Consider the following 13,444-nt stretch of genomic DNA (forward strand, 5'->3'; position numbering starts at 1 on the left):
GACTTAAAAAAGCTGCATATTTAGCTGTAAACTGCAGGTGTGCACAAGGAAAGCCGATTAAAGCATTTGTCCATTGTCTCCAAATGTTGGAGCTTTTCAAAATAACATATCTAGAAAACCAGCCAATGATCATTAATCATCATTGTTGCTGCCTCCTGGTTTTAGCTCTCTCAGTCACCTTGTGCCTTTCTGAACCGGTTTCCTTGTCTGCTTGTTCCCTCTGTGGAATGATAATTGGCAGATCCTCTCAATGTTTATGATGAGACATAAACAAACAGTGAAAAGCACAGCCAGTTTCCGGTTCTATTAGTTGGGGTAAACCCCGACTTTTTCACCAATCACATCGCACAGATATGATGTCAGTGCTTCAGTGGTTAGTGTCAGTTTATCAGCATGACCTCATGCAGACTTGCAGGCTCCTCCAGATTCCTGCTCTCTTGGGTAATGCCTTTATAAATAGCAAACCCTCATAGTGTCATGCCATCTTTTGGGTCAAGATGAACGATAAATTTGTCTTTGTATTGCAGCACCAAATTCAACAACAAAAACATGCATCATTTTAATGCCTTTTGTCACTTTATTTCCTTGTCCAGCTTATCGCTGTCATGTATTCAGCAGGCCAAATCCCACACACAGCCATGAATCACTTTAACTTTCCACCTCCATAACTCCCCTCTGTTGTTATTTTTCCTCTCAACAGGATTTAAGAGTCAAGCTGGAGCATGAGAGAGAAAAACGGTACGTTGGAGCCTTTTGGTATTGTTGTTTCTAGTCCCCTGTCCAAGCCTTAACTCTTCAGTTCAGATCTTTTTTGTTATGCTTGCCATGCCTGGGATTTTATGTCAAGGGGAAATCACTGTTATGCAGCCAGAGCAGCATAAAGAGAGGGAAAAAGTCCTGCTTTGACATTTAGCGGCGGCCTTGTGTTTCAGACTCGGACGGCCAGTTGAGAAGGGAACAAAAAAAAAAAAAAGAAAGAGGGAACAGAGAGTGCCAAATGTTTCAGTCCAGTGTCCAGTCTTCCAGGCACACCCCAAATTAATACTTCATCTTCTGTGTTTCGCTTTCCCTCTGTCGTCCACATCCCTCACTCTCCAGCCCCGGAGACAGAGACAGTCTGACGAGCAATGTTTCCACCGAGGTGCCTCACAGTTTGTTTACCACGTTGGAGCACTTTGAAAGCTAAAGCCACAGAATGAATAACACATCTTATGAACGGGGGAGGCTTTATTTGGTGTGGGGATTCGTTTTGTCTATTGCGGCTCCATCTTTCCTTGTATGGATCCCCCGGGTCCTTGAGAGGTCCAGACTTTATCCCATTGAGACCCTCGTTCAACAACCCCGCATAGGGCACGGACTCCTTATGAGGGGAAATGACAAACACAGTAATGCACTGTCAGAGTGGAAAAACATCAGAAGAAGACTGACCAGGGCGTACTAGAATAATTACCTTACCGTTAGCTCAGTGGGGCTTTCATTAGAAAGGCTCACAGGAGTGAGAAGACTTTCCTCCAGCAGAATAAGGCCTCACGTTGGGCCTCTCCACTTTTTCACAGCCCTAATTGGCTACTGCTGAGGAAGAGACAAGTTTTTCATGTTCCTGTCTCTTTGAGTTTCTGCGTCCCTCTGTTTCTCCGTCTCACAGTCTTCTTCTTCTCCTTTCTCATGAGCTCCCCTTCACACCACGCTGCTCCTTTGGAACAGCGAGCTGTTTCTTATGAGTTTGAATTCACACGTTCTGTTTCTTCCCTCCTTTTGTTGTCGTGTTGTTAGTTAGCTATTTCCATGTTTTACTTGTCCGAGCTCTGGCCACTTTCGTTCTGATTTAGATCCTGTTTTGGAAATCAGTAGGATATCCTGAGTTTGTTACCACAAGAGGTAAAATGATAACATTACATTGTTTCATTATCATGGCTAACACTTAAATTTATTTATTTGAAGGTGCTGTAATCAACATTTCATGCTAACGTGGAATCATGTTTCACGTTTATGTGAAAGTGGTCGCAAACCAAAAGAACACCTGACTTTACAGTTCCCAACAGCACTAGGGAGAGTTTTAGCATCTTTTATGTCTGTTTTTGTTTGTGGTCCAAAAGTTAGTTTTTGTACACTCCCACTACTTCTAAGGCCGTAGGAAGGCCGCTATCTTAGCAAAAAGCTCTGAAAACAAGCTGTACACGACCATGGCTAACAAACAAGTTAGCAGTTAGCCATTGAACATAGTAGCGCATTTAGCAGCTAAAGAGCTAGCTATTTTCTTCAGGATTTGGTGTAGAACAAAAACAGAGCTAAAGAAGAGAGAGTATTGAACTTAAATTCATCAGAGCAACAGAAATATGACACCAAAGAAAAGCTAACTGCTCTGTCTCTGCTGGAGCGAATGTGTCAATACACTACTGCAGCTAGCAAGTTAGCCATTTCACCTTAATGTTGCGTTTACAGCTTGTTTCCACTGCAACCAAGTGGCAAAAAATAGGTCAATGGGTCTTTTAGTTTTAGTTTTTATGTCTTGGGACTAGTCTATAGCTTTGAACAAATCTTCATAACTTAGCATTTAAGCTAGTTAGCGACTTCTGTATGTAAAACCTCAGTAGGAAAGCTACCTAAAAAACAGAAAACCTTTAACACAATAAAAATTCCCCCTAAAAGCATAAAAAAAGGCAACTGAACTTTGACTCAGTTTGAGTTACAGAGCAAGAAACCCCGGATCCTAATTCTGAAGGCTGTTTTTACTAAGTTTAGAAATATTGAACAATGTAAAGAAATTGTTAAACTTCCTTTTCTTCTTGAGAATGCAGAGGTACGATCTTAGTCAGGCTTTTTTGTCCAAAAAAACTTTGATTATATTCCAAGTAGCAGTATCAGAGTGACTTACACATTAAATCTGAGCGGCGGCCGCAGTACTCGAGGTATTAGGAGTCCCTGAGTCAGGATAACCGTGATGTCCGTCCGCAGTGGAATCTAATTGGACGTCCCTCTTTTCATTGGCAAGCGCTAAAGGTTTGGGCAGGAAATAGGAGCTGTGTGTGTCTCTTTCTCCCCCCCCCCGGCTCTGCCTCAGGGTCTCCTGCCAGAGAGAGTGAAGGAACAGAGCCAGACCTTTTTTTTTTTTGTCTGTGTTTTTGATTGTGATTGTGTCCATGAGAGAAAAGGCAAAGAGAAAGAGAGAGCGTGCTGGCATGTGTGAAAGCATTCCTTTTACTCTGCAAATCTGTGCGTCCACATGCTTGCACAGAGGAAGGAAGGCCATATCTTTCGGAGCAGCATCCTCATACCCCCCCCTGCCCCCCTCCACATCCCTCCAGCTCTTTATCAGACACATCATCGGCGAGTATAAACAGAGATGGAGAGCGTTTAGCTCTGCTGCCGCTCGCCTCTGATCTGCAAGCCTCCCAATTCCCAGAATCCTCTCCTCAAATGAGGGAACCAATGAGCAGTCATTAAGATAGGCAGAGCTTTGGCCTCTGATGAGGAAATGATGGGATGAAAACAAGTCCTTTTATCAGGATACTATAAAGAGATAGTGGGCTGCGGATTCTTCAAAAGCAGAGAGCGAGGGCAGAAAGATGGAAAGAAAATGCCAGAGAGAATCTCTTTCTCCTTCTTCCCTTTATTTTGTCAGGCTGTCTCCTGTATTTTCTCTCTCACAGTCTGTAAATATCTCTGCGTCTCTGTATCTCTCACTCTGTCACTCTTTAAAAGAGGAGGGAAAGACACACATCCTGCTGCTTTTGCTGCCGCTCCAGATTTTTCTCCCCCCCCCTCCTCCCCTTTCCTCTCAGGAAGTTTCCCATCTGCCTTTGTGCTGGCTTAGTGGAGAGGCCCAGTGGTGTTGAAACAGTGGCTGATGCACACACTGATTGGGAAGCACACTCATGCATGTAGAGTTTTGCAAACACGCACGCATTCATATATACACTCGCTACAAACACTCGCTGATAAGCTCCCAGTGTGCACACTCAGTCACACACGTAGGCGTACAGTAGATGAGACATTCATATACATGAGCGGGGGGCCACACTGGCACTGTTTCCATTGCATTGATTAGTGCCCCTTTAGCATCAGCTCGCTCCTCCTTGACCCCACTGACCTGTCCGTTTTTTCTCTTGTTGCCATAGAAACACTGTCTTAAAATGGCCTAGAAAGAGCTTCTTATATGGTATATGTAAGATTCTAGCAAAGCTAAGAATAAAAGGAAAGAACTGGAACATGTGAGCTATGAGCAGGTATAGCTGCCAGTCAGATATAGCTAATTTGGCTACATGTCATAGTCTGAGGCAGTAAAGCTAGACAAAACACTTGTTCCTGTACGCGACCTCTGACCCTGCCGACTTCTCTGCTTCCCAGAATCATCCCGTTCCAGAGGCCGCTGAAGATCAAGGAGCTGCTGCAGAAAGTGACCGAGGCCTTTGGGCAGCAGATGGACATGTACTTCATGGAAAAAGAGGTATGGAAAGAGATGGGATACTCCTTTCAGTTGTGTGTTACTGTAATTAATAAAGTCACAAGCGAAAACAAATCATATCTTCACCGATCAGTATCTTTGAAAACGTAGAAAAACCCTCGTTTTTTAAGATTAACATGGCCTTTACATCTACAGTACGTCATACATTCACGTATGCTTTAACATGGCGCCATTGTGGAATAATAGGGGATTCAAAGGTCATGAGCTGTATGTTTTCTTGTCCTTTCAGCTGCTGCTGCCCATGAAGACCCAGGAGGACCTGGATCAGGCGGTGCTGACGTTGGGCTGCAGCACAGGGACCAACGGGCTGCTCAGGATATTGCTAAAGACCCCCAAGAACAACCATGTGAGTTCCCAACAACGCAGAACTTCTTGAAGACATGAAACACTTTTAGGCGTAAAATCTCCTTTGTTGCCCTTAGATTTAAGTTCTGCTTTTCTATATAAAAAATGAGTAACCATTTTAGTTCGTTACAATACTAACCGTGTTGGACAGCTGCATGTTAGTCACTTGCTGACAGGGTGAATTCAGAGTGAAGTCATTCTTTTTTTAAAAACCATGTGACCTTCAAATGCAAAGTCACTTGAATCAGAGCTACTCTTTGCTGAACTCTGTAACTAAGAGGAAGTGCCCTCAATTAAATGATGATGTAACTTAACAATGAGGTAATGCTGCTCTCATTTCCTCTCCTAATCCTGTTCTCTTTCTCCGCTTCCTACTTGCTATGTATTTTTCCTCTTTGTAGTACCTACAGGTGAACAGCAGGGACAAACAGAGCGAGATGAAGTCATCACGGTCACTGGGAGATCTGAAGGGCTCCCTGCTGAAGGGCTCGGAGAGGGTGCGCAAACACTCAACAGGTGAGCTGGAATGGAGAGGCAAACATAGGAATGTAAAGTCATCACTGAAATCATGTTAAAGCTCTATCAGGGGCTGTGAAGACCTAATTTCTTTATGTCTGTGAGGAGGCAGAAAAGCAATAGACAGTTACAAATAAAATCTGCTGATAATAAGATTTCTTGTTTACCTGGTAGGGCCTCAAGGGTGGCCTGTCAGTGTGGATTTACAACACAGAGTGATGCCGCCGTCGTAGGAATGTTAATAACAAGATGAGGGACATGCCATGTCAGAATGGAAAAATGCAAATTGAAGGTGAAATTTACAACTTTAACAGCCAGCGAGATGTCCGGTCAAAGGAAGGACGAGCTTCTGCTCTCATACCAAGCAGTTCCCCGTCTGCATCGTCACCTTGATGAGTTAGTACTTTTATCCTGAGTAATGTTAAACATGTTTATCCCTACTTATAAAAGGCAAAATTCAGCCCATATATTTCCATTCTTTTTCTCATCGAAAGTTAGTTTCGAAGATTTTTACCACGACGCTCCTATCTGTTAAATATGAAGCTACAGTCAGCAGACGTTAGCTAAGCTAGCATAACGACTGCAAACAAAGGAAAGGGCTAGCCTGGCTTTGTTTAACAGTAACAAAATAGGTCTATGCTAATAAAGTCTTTGGTAATGAGCTGTGTTTGTTTTTGTTTTTTTACATATTAAATAAACAAAATACAACTGTTAAATTTGTCTTAGCCTTAGAGGTGCTTTTAAGCTAGCTGTGTTCCCCTTCCATTGCCCAGATGGTTAGCTTAGCTAATTCACTTCTGTTCCGTCCTTTGATATCACAGGCACAGTTAGAAACACTTATTTAGCTTCTTGCCGAGAGAATATTTTTATAACCTTCTGTTTATAAAATATGAACCTAAAGTCAGCAGGCGTTACCTTAGCGAGCTAGCATAATTACAGGAAACAGATGAAACAGCTTGCTAGGCTCTGTCCAACAGTAATAAAATATGCTAGCTAGCCTCCGGCTGTAGATAACATCAAGAAGAACAACAAGATTTATCCCAAAAGAAATTAATAAAGTTCTATCTTATCTTATCTTATCTTGTCTTGTCTTGTCTTGTCTTATCTTATCTTATAGCCAGACACTAGCTACCATATTTTGTTACTGCTGGACAGAACCAAGCTAGCTGTTTCCTTTGAAGCTTAATGTAACAGTTTGACAAATATCATAGTGGCATTTATCTTGACATCTCAACGGCAAAAATGTCAAACTATTCCTTTAAGGCACGCAAAGGCCCTTTTTCTTGTCATGTCATGCTCTTCAGCGAGACAACACAGCCCAGTTCAGTTCTGTTGTCTCCCCTGGCTTGTTTGGTAACACAGCGTGAAGGTTTATTTGCTCTGTGAAATACTGAGCTCTCCCCCGTCTCCCATGTCTGAGTCTTTTCACTCCCCTAATATCAGGTCTGTCCAGAAAGGTCACTGTTCCAGTCGTATCTCAACCTCAGATGCAGGCAGAAACGACCAGCGCTCAGCACCTCTGTGTCCCATTTGCATCTTTTGCATAGCAGCTGAAACGCTTTATGATAGCTGTCAGCGGCAATCACTCTCCCGTAGCCCCAATAACATCAGCGCTGTCACCATCCCGAGTCAAATAAATTGTATAGAATTACCCGCCTCTCGCTGGATTCCCCCGCCGGTCCCGAGCGAGAGGCTGAGAGAGAGAAGTGGAGGGAGCGGTGGCAGATGAGAGGTGACAGGAGAGCGGTGACAGTGGATGGTTGAGTGAAGATGTGATGTGAGCCCGGGTACGTCGATGACGCAAGGCAGCGGAGGGAGAGAGGAGGGTGGAAAGTGAAGAGAAGGGAGTCAGTCAGAAACTGGACTGTTCACTCTGATAGTTAAACATTCTCATACATCCTGCCACCTGTCGGCCTCTGTGCATTTTTTCAGCATTCCTGTCAGCGGTAGTCACACTTTTAGTACCCACTGAGTCAAGGACGGGTGCTCAGTCTCCGCTGCAGCTCAGCCAGGGGAGTGTTTGTCACAGTAATTGAGGTTAGAGGTGGCGGCAGTGTGGTTTAGTAAATCATTTCTCGTAGACCTGGCACTGTTGATCTTGTACCCATGAATAACACTGCAATGCCATTTTCTCTTCTCTTTCATCTCTTCATCATCTTTCCCTCCTGCTCCCTCATTTCACGTCTAAACCACTTGCTCCCTCTCCTTCTCCTCCTTCTTTGCACTCAACTCCTCATTTCTTGGGCTGCTCCTCCTTCTTTCCCCTCACTCCACACTTTTCAAACTCTCCTCATGCAGGCTCCCTGCACACAGGTCGGACGTCTCCGCCGCCTGGCAGCGTCCCAGAGGAGCAGCAGCAGATTGCCCGCCAGGGCTCCTACACCAGCATCCACAGTGAAGGGGAGTTCATCCCCGAGACCCAGGACCAGAATGTAAGAATCTGTCCGGAGAAGTAGGACAATTTACAAGCCTCATTATTACACAAGAATCTGGAGATGTTCTCACTTGTACCGAACAGACACTTTCTAAACTACCCACACTTTGTGGCTATACGGACATGCTATACATTTTGTAGTCCCAGTCCCGGTGAATGCACAGTAAGGACTACATAACCCTCTAATTGGCTTCTTTTTAGAGATAGTTGGCTAGTGCCTCGATAATACACAGAAAAATACACTGTGAGGTGTGTGTTTAAGGATTTTAATACAATAGAGGCATGACTTTTTCACCTCTGTTTGACTCATTTAAGAGTAATTTTTTTTACTTAAAAAAAGAAAGATTAAAGGAAAGAAATTTACTTAAAATTGTGTTATTATAAACAAATGGGACAATTTTTTGACCCTCAAAAACAATGCTAAATCATCTTTCTAGTGAACATGTAGCTGACAGGATAGTGGCTCTCGGGAGTGTAACTCTTTATACCCTTATGTTCACAAATGTAACATTTTAAATGCAGCTTGTCTCAAACATCGAGTACTCATGTCCCTTTATATTCTCACATTGCACTACAGTTACACACTCGCCTCTATCTGCACTGCTTTATAATCTCTCGCACATGATTGCATGTTCGTTGACCCTCGATCCCTCTGTGTTATTACATCTGTTAGATGCTGGATCCCTTCGGGAGCGCGGACAACTCGCTGTCGAGCAGCTGTCAATCAATAGATCAAGCACTGGACAGGTGAGTCATCATGCAGTGTGTGATTTTTGACCCTTTAAATTTACGATGCACACATTCATATTGCGCTTCGGCTCACGGGGTCGCTCTTAGATGGGATTTCTCGGTTAAGTTTTTAAACAGCGTTTAAAGGCCGGCAGCGATCCCTGACCCTACCTGTGCTGGGAAGGGAATCAGGTCATTTTGCTGTTGCTATGGCGACAAAAACTCTTAACTGGACGCCTGGATTCCTCTGTTATCATGAGAGAGACTAACAGAGGCCAAGTGGGAGACGTCAAAGTGTGAGCAAGAACTGCATGAGGGGAAAAAATTGAGGCAGAAAATGAAAAGTGGTGAAAGAAGAGTGAAGTGGAAGTCGGGGGAGAGAAAAAAGCCTAAGCGTGAATCAAAGGGAAAAAGAAAAGTGAGCAAGAGTGAGGTTGAGAGAGAGAGAGAGAGAGTGAAGGACGGAAACAGCTCTACCTGCACGAGGCTTATCTGGGCTCCAGGCTGCAGAACAATGGCAGGAAACGAGTGCATGGAACTTTTCCCTCTGAGCGGGCATGCGTGCCCCTTATCCAGGGTCTCGTGGCCCCGCGCCGCCCTGCGGTCAGCAGAGACGTCACTCTCTGTCGGGTCGGGCGGGCAGGGCCAGCCAGGGGGGCTGGGAGGCTGGATTTACATCGAGACATTAAACGAAATCAGCAAATTAGCAGCACGAACACTTTCACTTTCTTATTGTTAATGCACAGGCTGCTGCTTATCTTTGCTTATTCAACACATTGTTTCAAATACGCTCATTTTAAGTGCTTCAAGTTTCAGACCAGCAGCTGCAGCCACGCTTTTGAAGATAAGTGGGGAAACTTTCCGGTTGAAAAACCCTTTTTAACAACTTTTCCTTCCCTGTTCTCTTGTCATTCCAGTCCTCCTTTCTCACAGAACAACCGCGACAATAATTACCTGAACCTCAACTATGAATACAAAGGTAAGAGGAGGAATCAAGCTTAAGAGGCTCGTCATTATGAGAAAGTTTCGTCTCTTCTTACTCCTTTTTCCTTCTGGTTTCATTTAATTATAGCCGCACAAGTAGATTCACAGAAAAAATGAACTACAGCTCTGTTCATGTCGCTCCTGATAAGCTTAAATGTTCCCCCATTAAAGACGCCCTCAGGGACGGATGATATGATTTGATGGAAGTAAATACTTAAAGTGAGGAATGGCTTATTGGGACGCTATTAAATATCTTGGTTGTATTTTTATGTCTCAGGAGGGGATGGAGGGAGTGTGATAGCATCATAACTCTTCCTGCTTTATCTTCCACACTCTCCTCTGTGCACCCTTTGTCCATCTCCCTCTCTCACTTTATCTCCCCTCTTTGTCTGCCTCTTTCTTTTCCTCTAGTTCCTAATAGACGTCGCTTCTTTCCTGTCTTTTTATGATCATTTCAACCCCCCCCTTACTCGTCTCGTCCCTGTCCCTCGGCTCCCTGTCTGCGTCTTTTCCTTCAGAACGCAGATCAAATGAAGCAGGATGACAGATAACGCCACACTAATCCCGGTGAACAGAGGAAACACAGCAGCTCTCCCAATCTGGTCATTTCTTCCCCTCCTGCACCCACCCCTCCGTTCTTTAAATTAAAACAAGGGGAGATCTGCACACACAGACTGGGAGTGTGGGAGCTTCATATAGCTGCAGCCGTAGTTGAGGACTCACTCAGGCATGCACGTGCCCGTCGCACACGCGCATAAACACGCACACACACCCTCTCCCCTCCCAGATGTAAAGCTGTGTGGCCCTTCCTGCTGAGGGCTGCAGTATTTGTTTACCATTCCCTGTGAGTAGATTTTTCCCCTCCATCCCGCGCTGCCAAACACAAAAAATAACTCCCATCTCCATGGGATACGGCCACAAAAACAGCGCGAGGGGAGGCAGTCATCTGACAGAACAGCTGCTTTCAATTGCGAGTGGCTCCGTTCAGTGTGTGCGTGTGTGTAAGGGAGAGCGAGTGTCGGCGCTCGCTTGCGTCAGCAGTGCTCCCCACCTGCCTTTAGTTACTGCTCCACTGGGTTCACAGCTAAATGCTAAGCTAGCACACATGAGCTGTTTGCAGTTTCTTGGCTGCATGCAGGCGATACAGCAGCTCTGTTCGGTGTGTGAAAAGCTGTCTTCCGTGCTGCTGCTTCTCATTAAACATGCAGAAACGAGCAGAGGAATGTAGCGTCTCTCCGATCTGATTGGTTGAAACTCCTCGTTATGTTGAGTCTCTGACGAGCTCCAAGCGATTTAACCTGCATTATTGAACTCCAGATGTGACGACACAAGTGATTAGAACACAGTTGAAATGTGTGGCGTGTTCGTTGACTTCCTAACTGACAGCTCTGCCTCTTTGCTCCCTCTTCAGGTCGCCATGGAAAAGGAGGGACTTTCCCTCGCCAGTTCCAGTTGCCCAATCGCAGCAAGGATTACGGAGACCGTAAGAAACCGGCTTTACTAGAGCAATAACAACACATCTACTGCACAGATTAAAGGGATTATGTTACTATGAGTGCAGGACAACACATGCATTCACACACCACTGCTAAACACTCCCATTTGATCCCACTTGTTTGAATTCAGTGCACTTATTTCTAAATATTTTAAAATCTTCTCGACTGCTTTGGCATTTTTTTGCTCTCTGGGTAGATTTGGTACATGAAGTTCTTGCTCTCTGTCCAAGGCAGCTGCTAGTAATTGCTTACTCAGAGGCTAACCTTGGCTAGCAGTGATTTACGTTTCCCTGCGGTGAACCCGAACTTGTATAAAAACACAGCGCCCTGCTTCCTGTCTGAGGGGAAGTGGGACGGAGTGGCGAGAGGCACTCTGCTCCGGCTGTTCCTAAGTCTTGGCCCGAGAGCTCGCTTTAAGCACAACACCTGGAGAGTGAAACAGTGTGAAAAGCATGCCCAGCACGAACAAAAGAAGCAGAGACCTGTGTGTGCAAAGTCATTAATATGTCTTTTTTTCTTTTTATATGTGTGTTTTCAGGTCGCAGGACACTTCCGCGCAGCTTCATGCCGCAGGAGAACCTGTTTCAGCTGGTTCCTTCCAGTCGCACACGCAGTTATAACGGAGACAGTACACTGCAGTACAGCGACCTGCGCACACTGGGCCGCTCTGGGGACAAAAGCTGCCAGCGTGGAACAGCCAAGTGTAAGTAGTGATCTTTAAATGAGACAAGTTGTGAAAGAGAAGCACTTATAAGGTCTCCTCTGGTTCTTCTATTTATCACTGTGTGTGTTTGTGAGAGATTAACTTTTGATTTATTGTATAAAACGTTTCTCCCTACTTCCAAATAAACGGGTTCAGATACAAAAAGATGCCAAAAAGATGTTTGACATTCAAACAGCGCGGCTTTGTTCGTCCATCTTCCTCTTTATCGCAGGAGGTTTTCAGTGGGGCTCAGATCTGGATCGGGCTGACCGTGACACACAGAGAGAGATGCTGATTTAAGGAACATTTGGAGTGGTCTCTTATGTATTCCCAGAGCTGTTGAAACATCTTAAATTAACTAAATTTCTGCAGTTGATGAGACGATTAAAGCGTCAATAAAAACCCAGAAATGAAGGAAGAAAGATTTGTTTTCTTCTGATTGTCCAAATCAGCGCTGGGTATGAAATTTCACTTACTTTACTTACTGTGCTGTAAACCTTGTAGTGTAAATACATCACCACATGTCCCCTGTATGTATTGCATTCAGCCACATGATTTTTTACAGTATATATTAGAGATAGACCAATATGGTTTTTTCAGGGCTGATACTGATACCGATTATTATTAGTCAAGGAGGCAGATAACCGATATTTGAAACCGATATTCATTTGCAGTAAAAGTGAAAATATTGGCGTCAAAATTTTGAATAATACAAACTCCAACACTTAACTTTGTTTAAATGCCTTTAAGCATATGCATCAGAGCCAAAATAACCCAGTTTTAAATTGATCTCTTATCGGCCGTCGGATAAAAAAAAAAAAAAAAAAAAAAAAAGGCAGATGCCGATATGCGTCAAAATGCCGAATATCGGCGCCGATAATAATAATAATAATAATAATCTAAGTCTATCTCTAGTATATATGAACATGTGGGCTTTAAAAATCAAGTTCACATTTCTGAAAGTGACAAATTTACGACTATGTTTATTTTTTTTAAGTACAAATTAGAAAAAATATAATTTAAATTCATTAAAATCATTTTAAAAATAAGTTCTGAAACTTATACTACCATGGGCATATCATTGAAAAGTTCTTAAATGACTGCCAGCTCTTGTCAAAAGGCAACCTGAGTGCACGACAATATAAACCACAACACAGCTCACTTAGAAAGGAAGACAGATCTATTTACACGTGACACTGATGATGCATCAGAGTGTGACTTTTATTCAAATTCAAATGTTTATTCAGTTTGAACATTTTTAAGCAACGCAGCGTTTCCTGGTGCAGATACAATACAGGACATTATACAGAATCTGACATCAGTCACATTATGTAGCCAGAATTGACCCCATATCTCCGCTGCCCTCCCCCCGGCATTAACTCTTCCTTACATGAGCTCATATGATGAGATCTTAATCATTTCATCAGTCCATTCCTTTTCAGTGCGACACCTAGGGTCCTCCAGTTTTGCAGTTTGAGTACTAGTTATAACCATTGTCCTGTCACCAAGGAGACAAAGCCGTGGATGTATGCGCAGAGTGTCACCAAGCCAACTCAATGACTCCCAGTACCTCGTCCGGTCTCACACTTCCAGCACTGGTTGTCATCAACAATTTGCATCTTCTTTAAGTCTAGTTGGGGTCATTAGAGTGTAACTTGATGCTCTAGAAGAAGCAGAGTTACAAGAATGTAAAACATCATAGTCTTAGTAATAGGTGGTAAGAGGGAGTACAGATGAAGTACAGTAATACTGAGCGTCACAACAGGAAGAAC

The 13,444-nt window shown here is 43.8% G+C and overlaps 1 protein-coding gene across 1 annotated transcript in view; it reads left to right on the forward strand.

Moving 5' to 3' along the window:
- The window catches only part of map3k22 (mitogen-activated protein kinase kinase kinase 22), a 40,119-nt gene that overhangs the window by 19,357 nt on the left and 7,318 nt on the right, over positions 1–13,444 (forward strand). The window contains exons 5-13 of the mRNA XM_069667158.1: positions 701–738; positions 4,348–4,447; positions 4,695–4,811; positions 5,212–5,326; positions 7,625–7,758; positions 8,434–8,507; positions 9,407–9,468; positions 10,885–10,956; positions 11,508–11,672. Of these exons, the coding sequence (XP_069523259.1) occupies positions 701–738; positions 4,348–4,447; positions 4,695–4,811; positions 5,212–5,326; positions 7,625–7,758; positions 8,434–8,507; positions 9,407–9,468; positions 10,885–10,956; positions 11,508–11,672 (877 nt within the window). The remainder of the gene's footprint in view (positions 1–700; positions 739–4,347; positions 4,448–4,694; positions 4,812–5,211; positions 5,327–7,624; positions 7,759–8,433; positions 8,508–9,406; positions 9,469–10,884; positions 10,957–11,507; positions 11,673–13,444) is intronic.

This window comes from Semicossyphus pulcher, unplaced genomic scaffold (assembly GCF_022749685.1).
Source record: "Semicossyphus pulcher isolate SPU_LCO1_2020_fin unplaced genomic scaffold, fSemPul1.0.p SCAF_18, whole genome shotgun sequence".
In the NCBI taxonomy this organism is placed as follows: domain Eukaryota; kingdom Metazoa; phylum Chordata; class Actinopteri; order Labriformes; family Labridae; genus Semicossyphus; species Semicossyphus pulcher.